The sequence below is a fragment of the Cygnus atratus genome, chromosome 2 (genome assembly GCF_013377495.2).
Source record: "Cygnus atratus isolate AKBS03 ecotype Queensland, Australia chromosome 2, CAtr_DNAZoo_HiC_assembly, whole genome shotgun sequence".
NCBI lineage: Eukaryota > Metazoa > Chordata > Aves > Anseriformes > Anatidae > Cygnus > Cygnus atratus.
This window is the reverse complement of record NC_066363.1, coordinates 17,546,648-17,565,387: the sequence shown is the minus strand read 5'-3', so window position 1 is coordinate 17,565,387 and position 18,740 is coordinate 17,546,648. Positions and strand designations below refer to the sequence as shown.

The 18,740-nt window shown below is 43.1% G+C and overlaps 1 protein-coding gene across 14 annotated transcripts in view; it reads right to left on the bottom strand.

The window, feature by feature from the left end:
- The window catches only part of ABI1 (abl interactor 1), an 80,332-nt gene that overhangs the window by 16,107 nt on the left and 45,485 nt on the right, over positions 1–18,740 (bottom strand). For 7 of the 14 annotated variants that reach the window (XM_035545515.2, XM_035545518.2, XM_050709238.1 and 4 more), the window contains exons 3-5: positions 14,490–14,666; positions 3,822–3,836; positions 2,982–3,082 (exon numbers count right to left, since the gene is read on the bottom strand). In XM_035545515.2, the coding sequence (XP_035401408.1) occupies positions 2,982–3,082; positions 3,822–3,836; positions 14,490–14,666 (293 nt within the window). The remainder of the gene's footprint in view (positions 1–2,981; positions 3,083–3,821; positions 3,837–14,489; positions 14,667–18,740) is intronic. The other 7 variants (XM_035545525.2, XM_035545526.2, XM_035545523.2 and 4 more) reach the window with 1 other exon arrangement.

The window sequence follows — 18,740 nt, the reverse complement described above, 5'->3', positions numbered from 1 at the left end:
CCTCCAAATGCTTAACTGTCCTAAAAGCATTCTTGGCTAAAAGGTATTCAACTCATTAAGACAGGAGCAAGTCTGAAAGATTCGCAGAACAAGTTACATTTGCAATCACCAGTGCTTTTCCTAGCAGCATTGTTTTATGCTGTAATCAAGCATATCACTTAAGCAGATCTTTAAGTGCTTCACAGATCAGCTTCATTGTCTCCATCTTACAGACAAAGAAAGTGAAGCTCGGAGACTTCCAAGGTCACGTAACAGGCTGCATCAAGTCAGAAATATAACACAGATCTTTCCAGATCTGTTTACCCGACCCGTTGCTGCCTTAAGAACAGTCTGCGCATTGTGCTCAACTGCAGAGCTCCTCGGTTCGCGCTAGTAACTGAGAGATCCCTCGCAAGACACAGGATTTGGCAAAGCACCAGCTAAGCAAAAACAAAAATAGTAAACTACTGGCATTTAATCGTTTCTTCAATTACTGATTATAACCGAGCTGGTGAGTTCCTTGGCCTCACAGTATTTTAAGAAATGTATCGACTTCCTTTTGACAATATGGAACAAAACAGCACTAAATTTTAACTACAATGTTTTATTATTAAAACCTCTCTAAATAGAAAAACGGAAATATCATAACTGTTTGCATGAGCTATGGTGTTTGTAAATTAGTTTGTCTATACAAAGAACTGCAGATGAGTTTGATGTGCAGACTGCTACCACCTATAGATCTGCCAGAAGAGATCAGCCATGGGAAAAATAAATTTTCGTATTCCAGCTGTAAGAGATAGAGCTCTAAATACCACCAAATAAAATGGTAAGCACGCAAGATCTTAAATGTGCTTCCAACAAAAATAGCTTTGAGAACTAATGTTTTAAAGTGTTCTTGGTGGAAATGCACTGGCAATAGGAAATGCAGCCCCCCAGCTCTGTAGTACTATTTATTTTGCCAATCAGATTTAAATATCCTATCAAAAGCAACCCCCTGCTACATCCTCCAGTTCAGCCAAGCTTTAGTTTCTCCTTGTTCTTCTCAACTTCACTGAAGGACTCAAACTCCCAAGCACCAGATAAGTAAAAAATAATTTCTTTCTGCCGCCCGAGTCCAGTCCTTGCCTTTGTTTTTCTGTCTGCCTTACACGGGGGAGGAGAACAGCTCTGTCCTGGCACAGCCCACAGCTGCCCACCTCAGCACCCCCTAATTCTTGCCACTAGGGAGCTAAAGGCAGCCCAGGGCTGCGCTCTGCTCCAGGTCCCTCACGGTGCAACTGCAACTACTCCCTCCACCCAGCTCCCTTCGTTTTGTCCCCTGGTGTATTTCCAGCCTGAGCAGCTCTGATGAAGACCCCCTGCTGCCATTCCTTTCATTTTGCAGCTCGGACCTCGGAGCAGGAGTCCCTCCCTCCTCACAGCCTTCCTTTGGACAGCCCTGCCCTGGAGGGATGAGCTGTACAATAGGCAGCACGTACTTAAAGGCCCGTGTTAGACACCAAGCTTGTTCTGATTTTACACGCTTATCTCTGGTTTTGTGGATCAAAGGGAGAGGAGTAGCATCCTTGCGGTTTCTAGCAATTTTTTCTGCATATGTTAGGGGAACCAGTCATGCCGATGATATTTCATGCCTTGGCAGAACGCGGCTGCTCAAGACAAGAGCTTCCTGAACAAGAAGGGCAGATAGAAATCGCTGTACGAGCCCACATTATTCCTCCCCCTCAGCCAACTGCTGCCTCTCGTCAAGCTCATCTGGAAATGACGTTCAGCTGATTAATCCTTATCAGGCATCAGCGGAGGCAACCAAACAGCTCCGGCTTGTTCGGGGGAGCAGGAGAGAGGCAGCTCACCAGTGCATCAGCGCCGCTGTTTCACTGGGAGCGTCCAAGAGGACATGAAAGCTTTCCCCAGCTTCCCGGGGCTGATAAACAACTCTCTCTCAGCCAGGATAAGAGAGACAATTGGAATACTGATTGCGTGCCCTCGAGCAATGGGAATTTTCACAAAACACGCTGAGGAAACCCCTAGGGTAATTTCTCTGTAGAATACACAATAAACACAGCCATCTTGAAGCAGCAAAGCAGCAAATCAGGATTAAAAATCACTAAGTCTTTGACAAAAGCAGTTGCTGCTCCTAATTTTCCTCAACCGTTGCTCCTGTTCTATCTCATTATTCCTCATTTTTCCAGCTCCCCACTTTTTCCAGACAACGTACCTGAAGCCAATACAAGCACACCAGCCAGCTTTACAGCGCCTCAGTCTCCCAGAGCATAAGGGAAACACTGAGAGGGACAAATAGGTAGATCTTGCTTCGGATGACTTCTGAAAGATGGGCATACAGAATGGCGTGGCACATGCTCTGAGCTTTTCAGGTATTAATGCTTTGGGCCCTAGCAACAACTACTTGCTGGCACACAATGATAAGCAGATTTCCCTCCCCACAGGGCCACGGCAGTGAAATTGATGCTACGGTAGGGAACTGAAGTCACAGGGGGACTTGGGAATAACAGTATCTTTCCTCATTTAAGCATGCAAATAAAAATTCACAAGCCAATGAGAATCAGTGTTGTCCATGTGTTAACGATGCCATGAATTTTGCTGAGATAATTTAACAAATAGGGTATCAACAGCCTGTAATATTGAGAAACAAGCAGACAAAGAACTTCAACAATGAAGTCCTTCCCCCACTGAAGTTAAAACCTTATTGATATTCTCTCATGTCACCAAAGATTTCTGTCCAAAATTCAGGAATAACAACAGTCTTCTCATTCACCCGTATCTGTAATAAATCCTCTCCCTCATGAAAAGTGGCTCTTTCGAAAGGTCACCACGAAAATAAGAGTCAGTGCAGCTGAAAGGGTTTATACAAAAAAAAAGCAATTGCGTTATTTACTAAAGGCAATCAGAACTACCATCCATTCCACCTATTTAATAAAACCCCACCACTGGCACAATTAAAACTATATATTACGCAGGAGGCACCAAGCAGCTTTCATTCTTACCCCAGAGTTCCCCGGCCTGACATGGGAGGACTTGGTGGTTTTTGTGTAGGCGGATTTGTTCTTGACAAGGTGCCAGTTCTTGCAGGCTGGTTATTTCCATGCTGAAATAAGGGAAAACATGATTTTATTTTTATAACGGAGCAGCTTTATTATTGACAGTTTTTTATTTTTTTTTTAAAGTGTAAGAATATGAAGTGAGAATTCCCAGACAGCTGTCAAACAGCAAGTTTTTAGCTACACACAAGACAGACACCAGTATATACAAAGAGTCTAAATACAAGCTTAATGTTATTTTTGCTATTAATTTACAACAGACATCAGAAAGCTAGGCAGTTGACAGGTTCATGCACAAATCTCTTATGTCTCTTGTCTTTAGAGGGAAGCCACATTTGTGTTCGTCCCCGTTCGAGTGTTAATAATTTAAACCAAACTTTAAGGCTGACAGTACAACACAGTCAGCATGGGCCCAGAATTTCTCAGTTTGCCCCTGCTATTTGACTAGCAGAGTCATTCAGGTTGTCTGGGAAGTCTCCTGCAAAAAAAAAAAATGTAAGTGAAGGGAATCAAGGCATCTACTGAATTCAGAGCAAAGCACTACATGTGTTAGAGAAATTAATGTATCTATGTATAAATGCAGATGTCAATGTATCGCAGATAGATTGACACACGCTAAACGCTGTAAATAAAACAAAAATCAAGTACAGCATGTTTAATCTAAATATCCTATGGAAAGCAGAGGAGAGCGTAAGAGCGCGCTAGTTTTCAGTTTTAATGGCTCTGCAGCCTCTACTATCAGTCACATGAGGCACTGTGGGTCAAAGGAGAAATAACACTTCTTACCTTGGCTTTTAGCCACTTAACGTTGGCAAAAAAGGGGGGAAAAAGGCAGAAATTAATGGCAGGTCCATCACAACTGACAGGACAGGTTAAACTACAGATAATCACATTCAAAATATCATTTCTGCCTACTGATAATTAGCCACATCCCAGTACACTAACAAAGATTTTACTGGCTCACATAGTCCCAAGGCAGAACTTTCAAAGATGAAGCAACCCAAAGAAAAAAAATACTGTCATAAAAATGAAGCTTAGCTCAGCTTTGATGGATTTGTTTTACAGGTTCCTCATGGCCAGGAAAGGGTTGAAAAGCCCTTTGCTGACTAGTCAAGTCCAAAAGCAGATCAATGCTATTGCAATGGCAACGTGCGCTTACGAATTTGCTCACAAAACCACAGTTGCAGCTACACGGTGCAGAATGGGCTGGCCTCTTGTTTTGACACTTAACCTTCACGTGTTTTGAAGAAATCCTAGCTGCTGCGCTGAATGGTAAATAAAGAAAAGGGAGTCCTCGGATGGGATGAGCAGCAGAGCCTTTCACCTCTGGTTTATTGATTGAAACCTGATTCAAGCCAGCACAGCGCTGGCTGCTCAAATCTGTGTTGGCAGTGCTCTAATGATTGTTATTCTGAAATTTTAGCTCTTAGCATCAAGTCATTATGTGACTCCACTCTATCATTTTTACAGCCTTCGTGACTGCAGAGGAGAAAAAATCTGAAAACTTGGCCTCCATTCTGTAAGGAAAAGTCATGTCATTTTTTTAATTCCAAGTTGAGTTCTTTAAATTTATTGAGGGGGCAGGGGTGAGGATTCTTCTTTTTGAATGGGGAAAAGGGGTTGTTTCACTGATTAAAAAACCCCCACCAACTACAACATAAAACAATCCTAGTGCTATTTTGGAGGGTGTTTAGAAATAAACTGTCATTTCCAGAACAGGCCTCCTAAGGCGCAGCTTTACAAACTGCAGTTTGCAGGCCTTCTTCTCCTCCAAGATCCACAGACTAGTCCAAAGCAGTTCATGCACTCAGAAAAAAATAATTAAAATACGCTTTATAACGATGTACATATGTGAGATGGATTTCTGATGGGGCCCGCACAACCAGTGAGGAACAGTTGGGATTTACAGATCAAGAGGTTGGAAACTACTGCCCTGAAGTTATTCATATCACAGGAGCAGAAGCCCAAAGCCCAGTCCAAAACCCAAATGAAAAAGCTTAGCTGCGGTAAGTAAACGTGAAGGTCATCCCATTCGCTCCCAGGCTGGGCAGAGGTTCATCAGCAGAGTGGCAGAATTGAAGCATTTCAACCACTTCTGTCCCTACATGTTTATTTTGCGGATAAACACGAAGCTCAGTTTCCAGGATGCCCGGGTACTCTCTCAAGTATTATATTTTTACCTCAGGCTTGCAGCAATTAAATTTGCTTTCCCTTCTTCCAGGAGTATGTGACCCTTCCCCTTACTTCACCAGTTGCCAAGGGCAATAGCATAATACGAGGAATTTGTTAAAAGAAACCAAATAGTGCAACTGTCGCCCTGTCCTCCCTCCCCCAGCAGCCAGACAAAACCCTCACAAGGCTTGCAAGGAAGGGTGGCATGGTTCCTTACCCAGCCTCCACTATTACATTCGCCTGCCTGAAAAATTTAAAAACAAAAAGCTTCCTCGCTTTCCTTCCCTCATGCGGTGTCGCTCAGCGCTCACGGTGAGTCTTTCCACCCCCTCCTTAATCACTGCTACATTCTGCCTCCGCTGCCGCAGCACCGTGGCTGCATCTAGCACTGAATCTGGCATCCTCATCTCGTCTCCTACCTTCCTCGTGCTAAGCACTGTTCAATTCGCTAACCATGTATCTCGAGTCCAACTCCTGACCTTTGTTCCTGTCTGTATGACTCCGTCAGGTGAGCTTCGTCGCCTTTGCTACCAATTAAATAGTACACGGATACGCAAACATACAGATATTTCTTTATTGTGCAGAAGAGTTGGTAACTGCTGTCACCCTGCTTTCAGTTAGTAAAAAGCTCTGTAGAGTCCTCTGTGCTGCTGTCAGTATAAACAGGAGTCACACGGGCAGGAAAACGCAGAAGGAAGGAACCCAAAGGGAACGGGGACTCTTAGGGGAGAGAAACTCCTGATCCAGAAGAGAGAAGTATGGGAGGAACGCAAATGAATCAAAGCGAGATGAGCCATATGGCTATTTAATCATGGTTACTAAGCTAATTAATTAGGAGGAGCCATTTTCTTGTATTTATTGGCTGAGCTCACGAGGTCAGCCTTGCTGCCTTTCTTGGTCTGAAACCCAAACTCCGTGCTCTCTAAACAATTCAAAAAATCGCTTAGATCTGGGAACGGTTTAGGCAGCAGGGTCCAGACTCGCTATGAACTCAAGAAAAATGGGAAAAAAAGCAGAAAACCAAAAGGAAAAGCAGGCATACGCTCCATGTGGGTTCAGGCATCCCTCTCCAGCTGCCTCGAGGCCAGCCAGCTGGCAGAGCACGACCAGCACCCCCAAACCACCGCATCAGCACCACGAAGGTCAGAGGCCGGAAGGAAGGAAATGGAGGCAGGGCACGAGGAAGAGGCAGCAGGGCACAGGGTTCACAGCTTGAAAAAGGGAGAGACTGTACCGAGAGGGAGCTGTAAAATTAGAGACAGGAGGTGCAAAAGGTTTCAAAAAAGCTTAGTGGGACAAAGAGCAGCACTGAGGGCTCCTGCAGAAGCTGTAAGAAGCACGGCTCCCTTCTGCTAGCTGTATTACTGGAGGTGGTCTTCCGGCAGACACCAGCATCCTGGACGACGTACACATGAAGACAAAAAGAGTGCACAGGCTTGCTGGGGGCGTTTGTGATGCTGAGGCAGAGAACAAGACATAGTAGGATGCTCCCAGAAACAAGCTAAGTGGTAGGAAGCAGCAGTACTGGCTGGGGTTTCTTGCAAGCATCCTAGCAGAGAGGTGTTTTCAAGACAAGAACAGGACCATTTTGCTTTTCCTGGGAAAACCTACCAAGCATGTGGATAAAGTTTTAAGGGCTGACACAAATTTAAGAGACAGAAACCACAGGTTCAAGAAAGAGGAACCAACCCCCCTGCATTTCTAAAAGCAGCAGCAGCAGCACACCTGCAGTGTTTTCACTACTAAGGAGAGTGGGGTGGGCGAGGACTGAGAGCCAGCAGTGGGTTGGAAAGAAGTAAGATAACTCAAGTAATGGGCAAAACCAGGTGTTTGTAACAGCCATGCAAGGCATTTAACAAAGGCAAAAGTAAGGCTGCTTTTGTAACTGATGCAGGGACTTCAGAGAACCTGGACTGGGAGTTTAAAATGTGTTTGGACAGGGCAAACAATGCTTTGGGACAGTCAAGTGATGACTCTAAGTGAGAGGCTTACTTGCTTAAGGGAATTGTTTCAGCCTGCTCAATTCCGACAGTCTTAACAGTCCAAAAATTAACTACAGAGAGAGGCAGTACTGTAGGGCTCTGCTGTATGTGGCCAAAGGGACAAGGCCACAAATGGCCCAAGATTCATGACCGGCATAAAAGGGTAGGGGTCTGAGGCAATCAGAAGTATCTGGTAGCCAAAGGATGTCCAGACATCTGAAGGGCTCTGCCGGCTGGCCTCAGGAGACAGCCATCTACAGAACTGTTTTTAATAGTTTCCATGCCAAGCAACAAGTCATGGGGGAACATTAGTCATGATTCAGGGAACCAGAAAGCTATTATTTGAGTTACAAATTGTGTTTGGAAAACTCCAGTTATGAACACTGCACATAACTCATTTATGTGAGCAAACCTATCTACAAGCACAGAAATACAAAAGGCCAGTTGCACACAGGAGCAAAACTCTCACCCCACTAAAGTCCAGGAAGCTCCTTCCATACAGTTCATGTGTGAACTTTTCAGTCCGAGACTGCAGCGGCTTTACATTTCTGTGCAGGTCAGCTGTACCTCCCCTGCTGTATGCTGTTGCTATTTTTCCAGCTCCTGAATTTCCAGAGCCAATTTCACTCTGTACTCTGCCATACCTAGCATCTCTGAAAGCAGTCATTAAAGACTACCCAGGATAAATGCTGACAAAAGGGAAACAAAGGTTTAGAAAGTGCTGTTGCTCTCATCTGCATTAATAGAGAGTGTATGGCAAGCTCAGAACTTTAATATGTATATTCTGTAAAAGCAATAACCAGCCTTAGATCTGCTACCTTTGACCAGTAATCACAGTCATCAGCTGCAACAGAAAAGCACATGATAGCTCTTGATGACTCTTTAGCCAACCTCCCCTTTTACTTAAAAAGTTATATCCTTTATTAGCCAAGGGAGAATCATCTGGGACATCCCTGCAACAACTGCAGCGGTCCATAACACCTTTTGAAGTGCTGTTATGTCGCTGCAGCTAGGCAATCCAATTGCCCCCCAGGCATCCTCACAGGTTTTTGCACAAGGATTGCCTCCTGCCTTATCAGCGGAGCAGTTTGGGATTTGGAGTAACGCAAGATAATACAACTGGAGCAGGAAAAGCAGCAGGAAGGGTAATTGTACAGGAAGGTTTGGGATGCTTCAGAAATGGAGACAGTAAAGCACTAGTCTAGAAGTTTCCCCACAGAAATCAAAATAAGGACTTAAGGAGAAGGGCATTTGTGGTCAAAGATGTTTCTCAGAAGGCATCCTGTAGGTAGGCATCAGACACTCACGGTAACACACTTTTACCACTGGTTCCAGGCAGTTTTTTAACGGAACTATTCCTGTGTCTGTTTCCTTACTGGAATGGTTCAGAAGTTTTTTTGGTTTTGTTTTTAATCTTGATTTTGCTATAGTCTATTGTAAGGCAGCTATTTTGAGAAAAACTTCAGCTCCAAATCAATATTTCTTTCAAAATTGAATGTGAGTAGGTAAAGCTTCTGCAATTAAATTTTATTTTCTATCTATAACATCTCCTAGTATTATTTGCAACTTAGTAATTACATAGCTTATTACATAGTAATTACCGTAGCCAGCTGTAGCTTGTCACTATTCCTTCTCTCCTTTATTTCCTCCTTTTTTAATTTCTTTTAGTTTCCAAACTAAGCAGACAAAAATTTTCAAATCATTTTATTTTAAAATGCTTTAACATGTTAAATGACTGTTAACAGAAAGAAACTATTTGTAGATGATGGACAAATTTAATATTGTTCCCTCAGCAGTTATGGGTAGTCTTGTTCAGAGAAAGATACACTGCATTCCTGCTTTGGAATACCTCAAGCTCTTCGAATTCTTTTAGTTGGTAATATTGAGTAACTACATTAAATAAGGTTAATAAAAAATATTTTCAAAATTAGAAAAGAGAGACCTCATAGCGTCAAGTTTTCTTTGGAACGAGAAAGGCTAGAAACCTACATCGTATCAGATTGCATGCTTCTGAACTTGAACTATGCACACTTCTGAACTTCCAGTAGCAAGTGTCCGACGAAAAGCACTCGCTGTCAGCACTCACCCCAGTCACCAGAGCTGGCAGCAGGAAGGGTTACTTTGTCCCCCCAGAGAAGCTTCTTTACCCTACAGCAATATTTACTGTTTGGCCACAACCCGCTGAGTGATGATGTGACAATAATGAAATTACATCCTTTGAAGCACGAGTGTCCGACAGCGGCTAACGCGGGAACGAAGGCAGCAGAGGCTCAGGTTCAGGATCCCTGCCTCACTTTATTTTTATTACAATGAATTATTTAAAAGTTAATACTCACGTGGCCAACACACACAAAGCCTTATCCTAAAGGGAAAGCAGGCACGATTAGGTGGCCTTCCACCCTCACACCAGCACCTCATCTGCATTTTCCCTTGCACAGAGAGGTAAGCACAAGGACTGCACGTGCCTGGAGCAGGCTGCGAAGCATGACACGGGTGAGAGCAAGACTCCCTGCTGGAAGCTCAGTATTGGTTTGGTAAGCTTAGGCCCCATCCCTACTTTAAGGGAGTCCTTCCAACTTCCATACGTGCATTTTATGGTGAGGAAGTTCCAAATTCTTCCTTCAAACAGCTGAACACAGCTCAAGGGAGTTTTAGAACTGTTTGTTGCATACAGCAAACTCAATCCAATTACAACTATTAGATGTTTTAATTTAACATGTGTTCAACATTTTTATCTCCTTTACCATAAGTCATCATTTCAACTTCCTACTTTACTGCCATTTTACAGATTGCTGCAATTCCACCTGCCTCCTATTAAAAAAAGGCATTGGAACAAATTCTAAGGCCATCACCAGGGCTTTCAAGGCGGCTTCCAAGCTTCCTCCTCCTTCTCCCCCCTCCTAAACTGAGGATTTTCTGTATGAGTAATTGTATTTGACCTATTTATTTGCTGGCACATTGCTTTTTTTTTTCCTCCTTTCACAAAAGAAGTGAAAAAGAAGGAAGGAAACGTTAAAGCAACCTCTGCCTAAATTTCAAACCAAGCTCTCTACACAGGAAGGTGGGCTCTCACATCACAGCAGTTACTCTCATTTACCAAGAATGACTTCAGTTACATTCCCTTATCCCCAGAGGGTGACAGCTGAGCCACTACTTTGCAGACTGGCACAAACACTTGCCTGTGTGTTTCTTGGAGCTATCTACACACAATATTTGTGTAGCAAGGGAAAGCCTTGTCTCTAGAAAACAAATTATAAAATTGTTTTGTCCCGATTGTGACTGATGCTAGCCTTGACTTCACAGGCACACATAAAAAAAAACAGCTTTACTCCCTATGGGAATTTCATCCATATCAGGCCTTTCAAAAGGAATGGTAGGGAGTGAGGACTCAGCACAGCTTGGGGCTGCTGTGGAGTTTCGGACTGAAGGAGAAAGCACCTCAGCAACCCTAGGATAGTCTGCAAAAACTTTTCTGTCAAGATGCTACTGGAGAGGGTGCTAGGAAACTGCACTGCCTTCCAAGGAGGTTTCCCACAGCAGGGCAGAAACCTGCTACAGAGAGCAGCTGCCTACCACCCCACCTGCCCCCTCCCCATCAGCTGCCTCACAAAAATTGCTGCCTGCATGCAAGAGGCGGGCAAGTAGAGCCCTCCTCCGTGCCCCAAGCACAACTTTGTTTCTGCCCCAAGCACAAGTTTCTGCTTTTGTGTCCCCTCTACATAGCCAGGAGAAGCATTACAGAGAGACAAGGAAAACAGAGCGTTCCTATAGAAAATGTACAGGGGAAGCAGGTATTTACTCTGAAGATTACTTTTTTTTTTTTTTTTTTTAAGTCTGAGAGGTTTTGTTTATATTTCATTTATTATTTTTACATAAAACAGTTCCAGATCACTCCTTAAAATATACTGCATATTCTAAAGACATTTTCACCATCCGAGATCAGTATTTCTTGAAATAAATAAAAGCAGGAACAGGATACAATCCAGCCTGTATCTTTGATCCCTCTTCCTTGTATTTTCTCCTTTCAGTTTCTTTATCAAATCCCATACCAAACCACCAAAAATAGAGTCCTATTAACAGCAATAAATCATCATCTATGTATTTCAAAGTACTGCATAATTTTTAGTTAATACTAAATGTCAAAGTATGTGTTGTACTTTATTGACTGTTGCACAGCACGGATCATCAAGGACCTGCAATTAGTAAAGCTGAAAACTCAAACACTTTTTTTCCACCTAGAAAAAAAACACGATTCCTAGGCCTTAGTGGAGATGTTGCTGCCTATCAACCTGGAGAGAAATTTTTCTTAAGTCTTACTTTCTTGACCATAGTCTGAAGTATCTTCTAGGACCATTGCTGGCATGACAATCCTTGCAGTGCAGTTTCCTGTATGCTTCTAATTCATATGTGCAAGAGACAACCCAGCCTTTCAGCATCACTAGTTACTTGTGCTGACTTCCAACAGGACCTGATCCACCAGTTTCTGAAGTTATTTTGGTTTGACTTTCTTAAAACAGCACTGTCTACATCTAGGTTTGCTACTTCCTTTAGAGCTTTGCTTTCCTTTAGAGCTGTGACCTGTGTCACGCTCTAGTAATCCCAGTAATATGCTGGCTAAATACACGTAATTATGTCATTCACTGTCTCAGCCCAATCTTCTCAACAATGTGTCCAGTGAAGGTCAAACTGATGAAGGTGTCAAACATGTGACAGCCATCTTAAACTATCTACCTGAGGCCTGACGAGCAGCTTGTTTCATTTGTTTAAGATGTCTACATACTAAATAGCAACATCATCTTTCTACTCACTGCTTCACGCTCCCCACAGTAGGAAACAGGCTCAGGCACATCACTCAGGCAATCAATGTCACATTAACACACTAAACTGGGAGGATCTGTTCACTCTGTCAAGAGTATAGAGGCCTTGCAGAGATCTTGACAAATTAAGAGGGCTGTGCAATCACCAACTGCATGAAATTTAACGAGAGCAAGTGCCGGATTCTGCACCCGGCAAGGGGCAACCCCGGCTGTACACAGACTGAGGGAAGAGATGCTGGAGAGCAGCCCCGCGGAAAGGGGCCTGGGGGCTCTGGTGGAGGCCGGCTGGCCACGAGCCAGCGGTGTGCCCTGGCAGCCAGGAGGGCCAGCCGTGCCCTGGGGTGCGCCAGGGAGGGCATAAAGCTGTCAGAGAGCCTCCGAGGGAGGGCTGCTGAGGTGGTGAGGGGTCTGGAGGGGAAGGCGTATGAGGAGCGGCTGAGGGCCCTGGGTTTGTTCAGCCCAGAGCAGAGCAGGCTGAGGGGAGGCCTCATGGCGGCCTGCAGCTCCCTCACGAGGGGAGCGGAGGGGCAGGCGCTGAGCTCTGCTCTCTGGGGACAGCGACAGGACACGAGGGGACGGCATGGAGCTGGGACAGGGGAGGGTCAGGCTGGGTGTTAGGAAAAGGTTCTTGACTGAGAGGGTGGTCGGCACTGGGACAGGATCCTCAGGGCAGCGGTCACAGCACCGAGCCTGCTGGAGTTCAAGAAGCATTTGGACAACGCTCTCAGACACATTGTCTGATTTTTGGGTGGTCCTGTGTGGAGCCAGAAGTTGGACTCAATGATCCTTGTGGGTCCCTGCCAACTCAGGATTCTATGATTCTACGTTTCTTACTCAAAGAAACAAGAGCAAGATATAACTTCTAGCTGACTTATGAGTTGCTCATGTGGTTATTACTGGATACTGTTTCACTTCTGAACAGATCAAGTTTGTAATACAGAATTAAACCACTGAGAGTTAAAAAAGCTTTATTAAAATTATTCCATAAGACCTGCCTGAAAATAGGTAAACAGCACTCTTTTCCACTCTCTGAATAAAAAGGGTCCCATTAATAAAGATGCTAGTACTCCTAAGAGCAGGTAGTCATATTGGAAAATGCAACTGCTACAGCTTAACAACTTCAGTATTTAGGGATCAAGTAGTTTGTTTTGAGCCTGCACAACACAAGTAGTCTTTGAAGCTGATGCTTTGCTGCACTAATTATTCTATTAAAAAAAAAGTCTTCTACAGCACCTGAACCCTGGAGCACTTAAACATAGAAAACAGTATCCTGATGTTGAATTTGTGGATTCCTGAATTTTCTATTCACTGAGTTCTCTCCTTGCATGCAGGCAGAAAAGTCGGTCTGACTCCAGTGTTTCTATTCTACAGCTATTCAAGAGGCTTATCTTTCGGGCTTCTTCATAGGATTGTGCTCAATCCAGTCCATCTCAAATTAGTAGTGTGAAAGAGTTACAGATTTAGTACAGGTTTGGCTACCAAAAAATAAATTTAAAAAAAAAATTTAAAGTCAGGTAGTTGAAAGCCACTACATTAATTCATAGCCTTGAGCTGTCATGGCATAGAGATGCTTTTTAAGCTGTGTTGGAATTGGACCCCTCTAGGCATTCACAGGGTTACTACAATGCAGGAGATACTTTGGCACTCTTCTGCATTAATTCTGAAAGATCTGTTCCTCAAGAGCTCAGCCATTCCAATGGCACTTGAAGGGCTGATCTAGCTGCTCCAACTGACCAGAGTACATCTAGCTTTAGAGGACACACAGGTCTTGAATAAAAGCTTTTTAATTCTATTCAAGGGAAGACTGTTGTGAACTGAATATACCTGAAGGCCTGCTCTGGGGGAATGCACGGTTATTATTTGCTATGAAAAGATGTCCAGGGAGCAAAGGGTGTTATAGTAATTCATTTTAACCATGGTGATTTCACAAGATGTAGACATTAATTTATGAAAGGTTTGATTTAGAGAGAAGAAAAATGAGGCTGCCAAAAGCACAAATGGGAGAGAGATATCAAAAGCCACTGAAATTTTAATACTAACTATCTGTCCCCCCCGTTCCCACTTCCCCCTCTCCCCCCCAAAAAAAAAACACTAGCCAGTTTCCCTATAACAGGTGACTTATTTGTCTCAGTACTTTAAGAAATAAAGGGAGTGGCAGAGACAATCAGGGGAGGAAGTAGTGAGAATTTTAGCAGTCAGTCATGTCTTTTTTTTGACAAGTCACTAAGCTAAGATCATGAGCCAGTATTTCCAGACACTGACTACCATAGACAGTCACAGGGTTATGGCAAACATTGCTCAAAAAATGTCTCATGGTAAAACAATCTATTCTGTTATTGAAACATTTGCATGTGGGAGTGTATCAAACCCACAGTCCTTCCTACCGTAAGTGAGCTAAACATTCTTATGTCAGTAACATTCTGCCCCAACCCTATCTTCTGGTCTGTATTACTTGGAGTCCTGAAGTGTCCAAGTATTCTTACCTTTACGCCATGGCCAACATCATCCAGCACCGTGTAGTCTATAGGTTTTCGAATATACCTTACAGGACGCTCCATGTTCGCTGGCGCTATAATTTTGTGAGTTCTTGATGTGTTCTTATTGGTCGTCAAAATGCCTATCTCTCTGCGAGCGACCTTTTCTTTATGGATGTCCACAGTCTAGATTGAAAACAAGAAAGTACGGGTTTCTTTAGGCATTTATTGTTTTCTTTTCAGAGCTATCTACATGTTTAGGCTACACTATTAGACAAAGATTCTGAACTGTGTTAATGCTGCTGGAAGGATGCCAGATTATTGACGAGATGAGTTTAATCTACATGAACATTGTTTGAAAATTACGCTTTAATGAAATAACCAATATTAATAATAAAATTACAATTATACATTACTGCTTTGATGCTCTAAAGACACTATGCAGATACAGTATGTGCAGATTAACCCTCAACATTCTTATGAGTGACAACAGCAATAAATTACTCCCACTCCCCAGCTGGGAAACCAGGACAGACAAGCTCAGCAGTTTGCCCAGAGCCCCAGAGGGGGACTAGGCTTGGGAAGTCTGCGAGGTAATTTCTTTCAGCAGAGCCATCAGTGCATATCAAATAACAGTGTGCAAAGGGAAGGACCAATCTCAGCACTGACACTAGTCTCGGTCACACTGTTTACAGCATGTTTACTGAAAGAATAAAATGGAGCCTTAGAGATGCAAGTAAGGGAATATAACTGCCACACTCATGTTAAGCTCCATTATTATATTAGGAAATTCCTAAAGAGACAAAGAAAGGTCAGCCCTGCATTGTGTGAAGGATCATACTAGGCTTCACGTACCAGATGCGTGCTTCTACATGCAAGATAACTGCTGCTTAAACCCTTCTTGAGGTAGAACAAATACAGATCAAACATCAGATGGACATAGCAAATCCCACCTCTAGGAAGCCTATTTCAAGGTCCAGGGATTTAATTTACTGGTTTAAGTAGTTACCAGAACCTCAGGATCTCATTGCTGAAAATGGTACCTGACAAAAACCACCACTCTAAGTCACTTTGAAGAAAACCTATTAAACCATCACTTTTTCCACTAAGGAAAATAATTCTTAGTCTATAAGCATCAATTTCTCCTGAACAGACAGAGTGTCAAAGCTCAGAAAAAAAAAATTCTTCACCCATCAGTACTGGTTTGGGTACATCTCTAGAAATGCCCTAAGCTGAAGTGGATATTAGCAAGAGCAAGGTTTTGTTTAGTGAAGCAGAACCAAAGATGAAGCATAAAATTAGTTTGTGTTTCACTCCACATGAGGCAGGATGAAAAAGAAAAAGGTAAGCATCGAGGAAATGACCATTTCTAATTTCTAGAAAAGTCAGCAGTGTTCAGAGTTCACTATCAAATTCCTTCAATTGATAACTCTTCTACCCCCCTCTTTTACCCCCTCTTTACCAAGTGTATACGCTCTCATACTGTTTAATTTTCTTAAGTATAGAAAGAAATTCTTCAACAGCTTTAGTACACGACATTGCAGATTGCAAGTGGGAACACAAGTGGAGAAGCATCTAAAAGCAGTGATATCGAGCAAGCTTGTTTTCACAGCTTAAAGCTAAATAATAGACAGCCTGTAATACTGCAAAAGGGTCTTACTTTGAAAGGTAAGGAATCATAACAGAAATAAAAGTTCTGACTTTTCCAGAGCAATGCAAGACATTAAGTGTGTATGTTTGCATTAGCTTTTTTGAAGTAAGTTAATTACATACCCCAATGAAGTTTTGGAAGCTTTGGGTCAAGCTTCATTGTTCTAAATACTCATACCCTGAAAAAATGCCAGTCAGGGTGGAAAAAAAAAAAAAAAAAGCACCTTTCTAAATTAGACAACCCTAGACATGAAGCATTTGTCATTACATCAGTATCAAATACATCAGCCACTGCACCCACGTTCGTTCTGGAAGCTGATTTCACAGAAGACAGAGCAAAGACTTAAGAACAAGACTACCTGTGTTTCTTCAACTCAAGCTATTATTTGTCCTTTTCCTTTTAGAGACTGAAATGTGTTAGTGCTGTCTTTTAGTTGGCTTTCAGCAAGATCAAGAGCCATTATTTGAGTATTCTGCTACACATTCTTAGATCATCTCTCTTCCAATTCCTCTGTACAACTTGAACCCTTTTGTTCAGTGAGCCACTAAAATGCAATGCCTCAAACTATCTTGCAGAACTCTAAGGTGCAACTCCTCACATTTGTAATACATGAGGACTGCACAGGTAAAAAATAAACGCTTCAAAGTCACCTAAACAACACGGGATGCCACAGAGAATGTCATCTTAAGGCACACGCTACAGGGTCTTAAAAGAGGACGTTTTAAAATGCTACTGTGCACACTGAAATTCATATTTTTACTTCACTCTTATGAGCAGAATCTGTTGCTACTAATAAATTAATTTTTGTTCAGTGTGGACAAAAATGCATCTTTATACTAACAGTTCTCTTAATGTTGATGACAAAGAAAAAAAACAAAGCTCTTCACAGTACAAAAGCATGCATCTTTTCCTAGCAGGTGGCTCATGAAGACTGACTTTTCCTCCCTGCAATGAACAATGAATTCCATAAATTACTAGAGCAGAGAATAAGAGATTTGCTGCTCAAAGCAAGCGAGACTGCAGCTCTTACTTCCCGCATCTGGTACACTAGAAAAGCAAGGTGGTGTTTTGCCCTGTGCAAAGCCAAGGCTCCAAACATATGCTTTGCACATAACAATGCATGTGAACTGTTGCGTGCTCAGCAGACAATACAAAGCACAACAGTTGTTCATTGTTGTATTTGTATTAATTTGCTTGATGGTGATGTGGAAGTTTATCGTTTAGTCATAGGCAAGAGAGCCTTGATTTTTTCACTTCCAAAAAGAAGAAAAAGCCATTTCTAGGAGGATAGCATAGCTGTCCAGCCAGACAACAGCTAATTCCCAAGTGAGACAAGCCAAACACACCGGGTAACAGCCAAACCAGGCCATCCTGAGCACTGGCCACAGCTGGCACCTGCAGCTGTGAGCTGGTGCCCACTTGGATGTGGTAACGGGACGGCTCAGCAGTAGGTGGCTTGCCATTTCATACACGAGACCTAATTCTAAACTTCAGAGATGAGGAGAAGCAAAATGTGGCAAACAGGCTTGGGTTCGCACAGGTTAACATGCACCAGGGAACATGCAGACCAGCTTCAAGTACACTGGGTTCATTCTGAAACAACTGTGTGGCGTAATCTAAGGTTTTGGAAATGGGGATGGGATTCTCACTCCTAGACGACATCATCCAGAAGGAAGAAGTCCAGCACTGTACTGATTTGGAGAAGAGGAAAGCCAGCCCTTCCAGAAGCACATGTTTTCTTTAGGAAGCAAATTTAAGCTAAACCCCTCTGCCACTGCAACTAAGTGCTAGGGAACATGCCAGCTAATTCCAGAAGCAAAGTTGAGCTTGGAGGTTGAAGGGACTGTTAATGATTAGCTGCCTCCGCTATCTGTCTGCTTCCAACCATTTGAAAGAAGCAGTGGATCAACAGGATGTGGAGTTAAACTTTAACTGTTTGCTTTCTCAGAAGTAGCCTCAAGGCCAAGTGGAGTGCAGCAATGATGCAGCAAGAATTGAATTTTTTCCTTTTGTGTGCCGCTGACACAGCTCTACCCATGCTCTAAAGCGTGCAAGATGCCCTCGACAAATCCTTTACAGAGACAGAGGCTGCAGTATACCTGGCCAAGCTAATTCAGGGAAATATCTCAATAGTTTAATGAAGCCCACATACATAAGGATCAGATTAAAAAAATCAACTTCAAGCTTTGGTCATCTCCATAATATTGAGCCCCTGCATCTCAAACCACTTTTATGAGCCACATACTCACAGAGCCACAGAATATATCATTAAATGTAAGCCCAGTTGGTAAAGTGCAGACTTTTTTTTTTTTTAATCAACTCATCAGCTGTTGCCAGTATCAGGCTGTCCTGAAGGCCAAGACAACTCACTGCACCAATACCACGGATTCACACCAGATAAACACCTTTCAGATCTGTGCTAAATTAACTGATATGCCAGAAGCATCGTGCAGAAAAACTCTGCTTAAGGCTTCCCACTATGCTGCTCTCCAGCTCCTCAAGAACCAGCCTAAATGAGCGCACACCCTCACCTGGTGAGGAGATGAGGAAAAGCTCTTTGTGGCACTGAAGACCCAGGAAAAGCTGCCAGGCTTTTGGGAAGAGTGGGC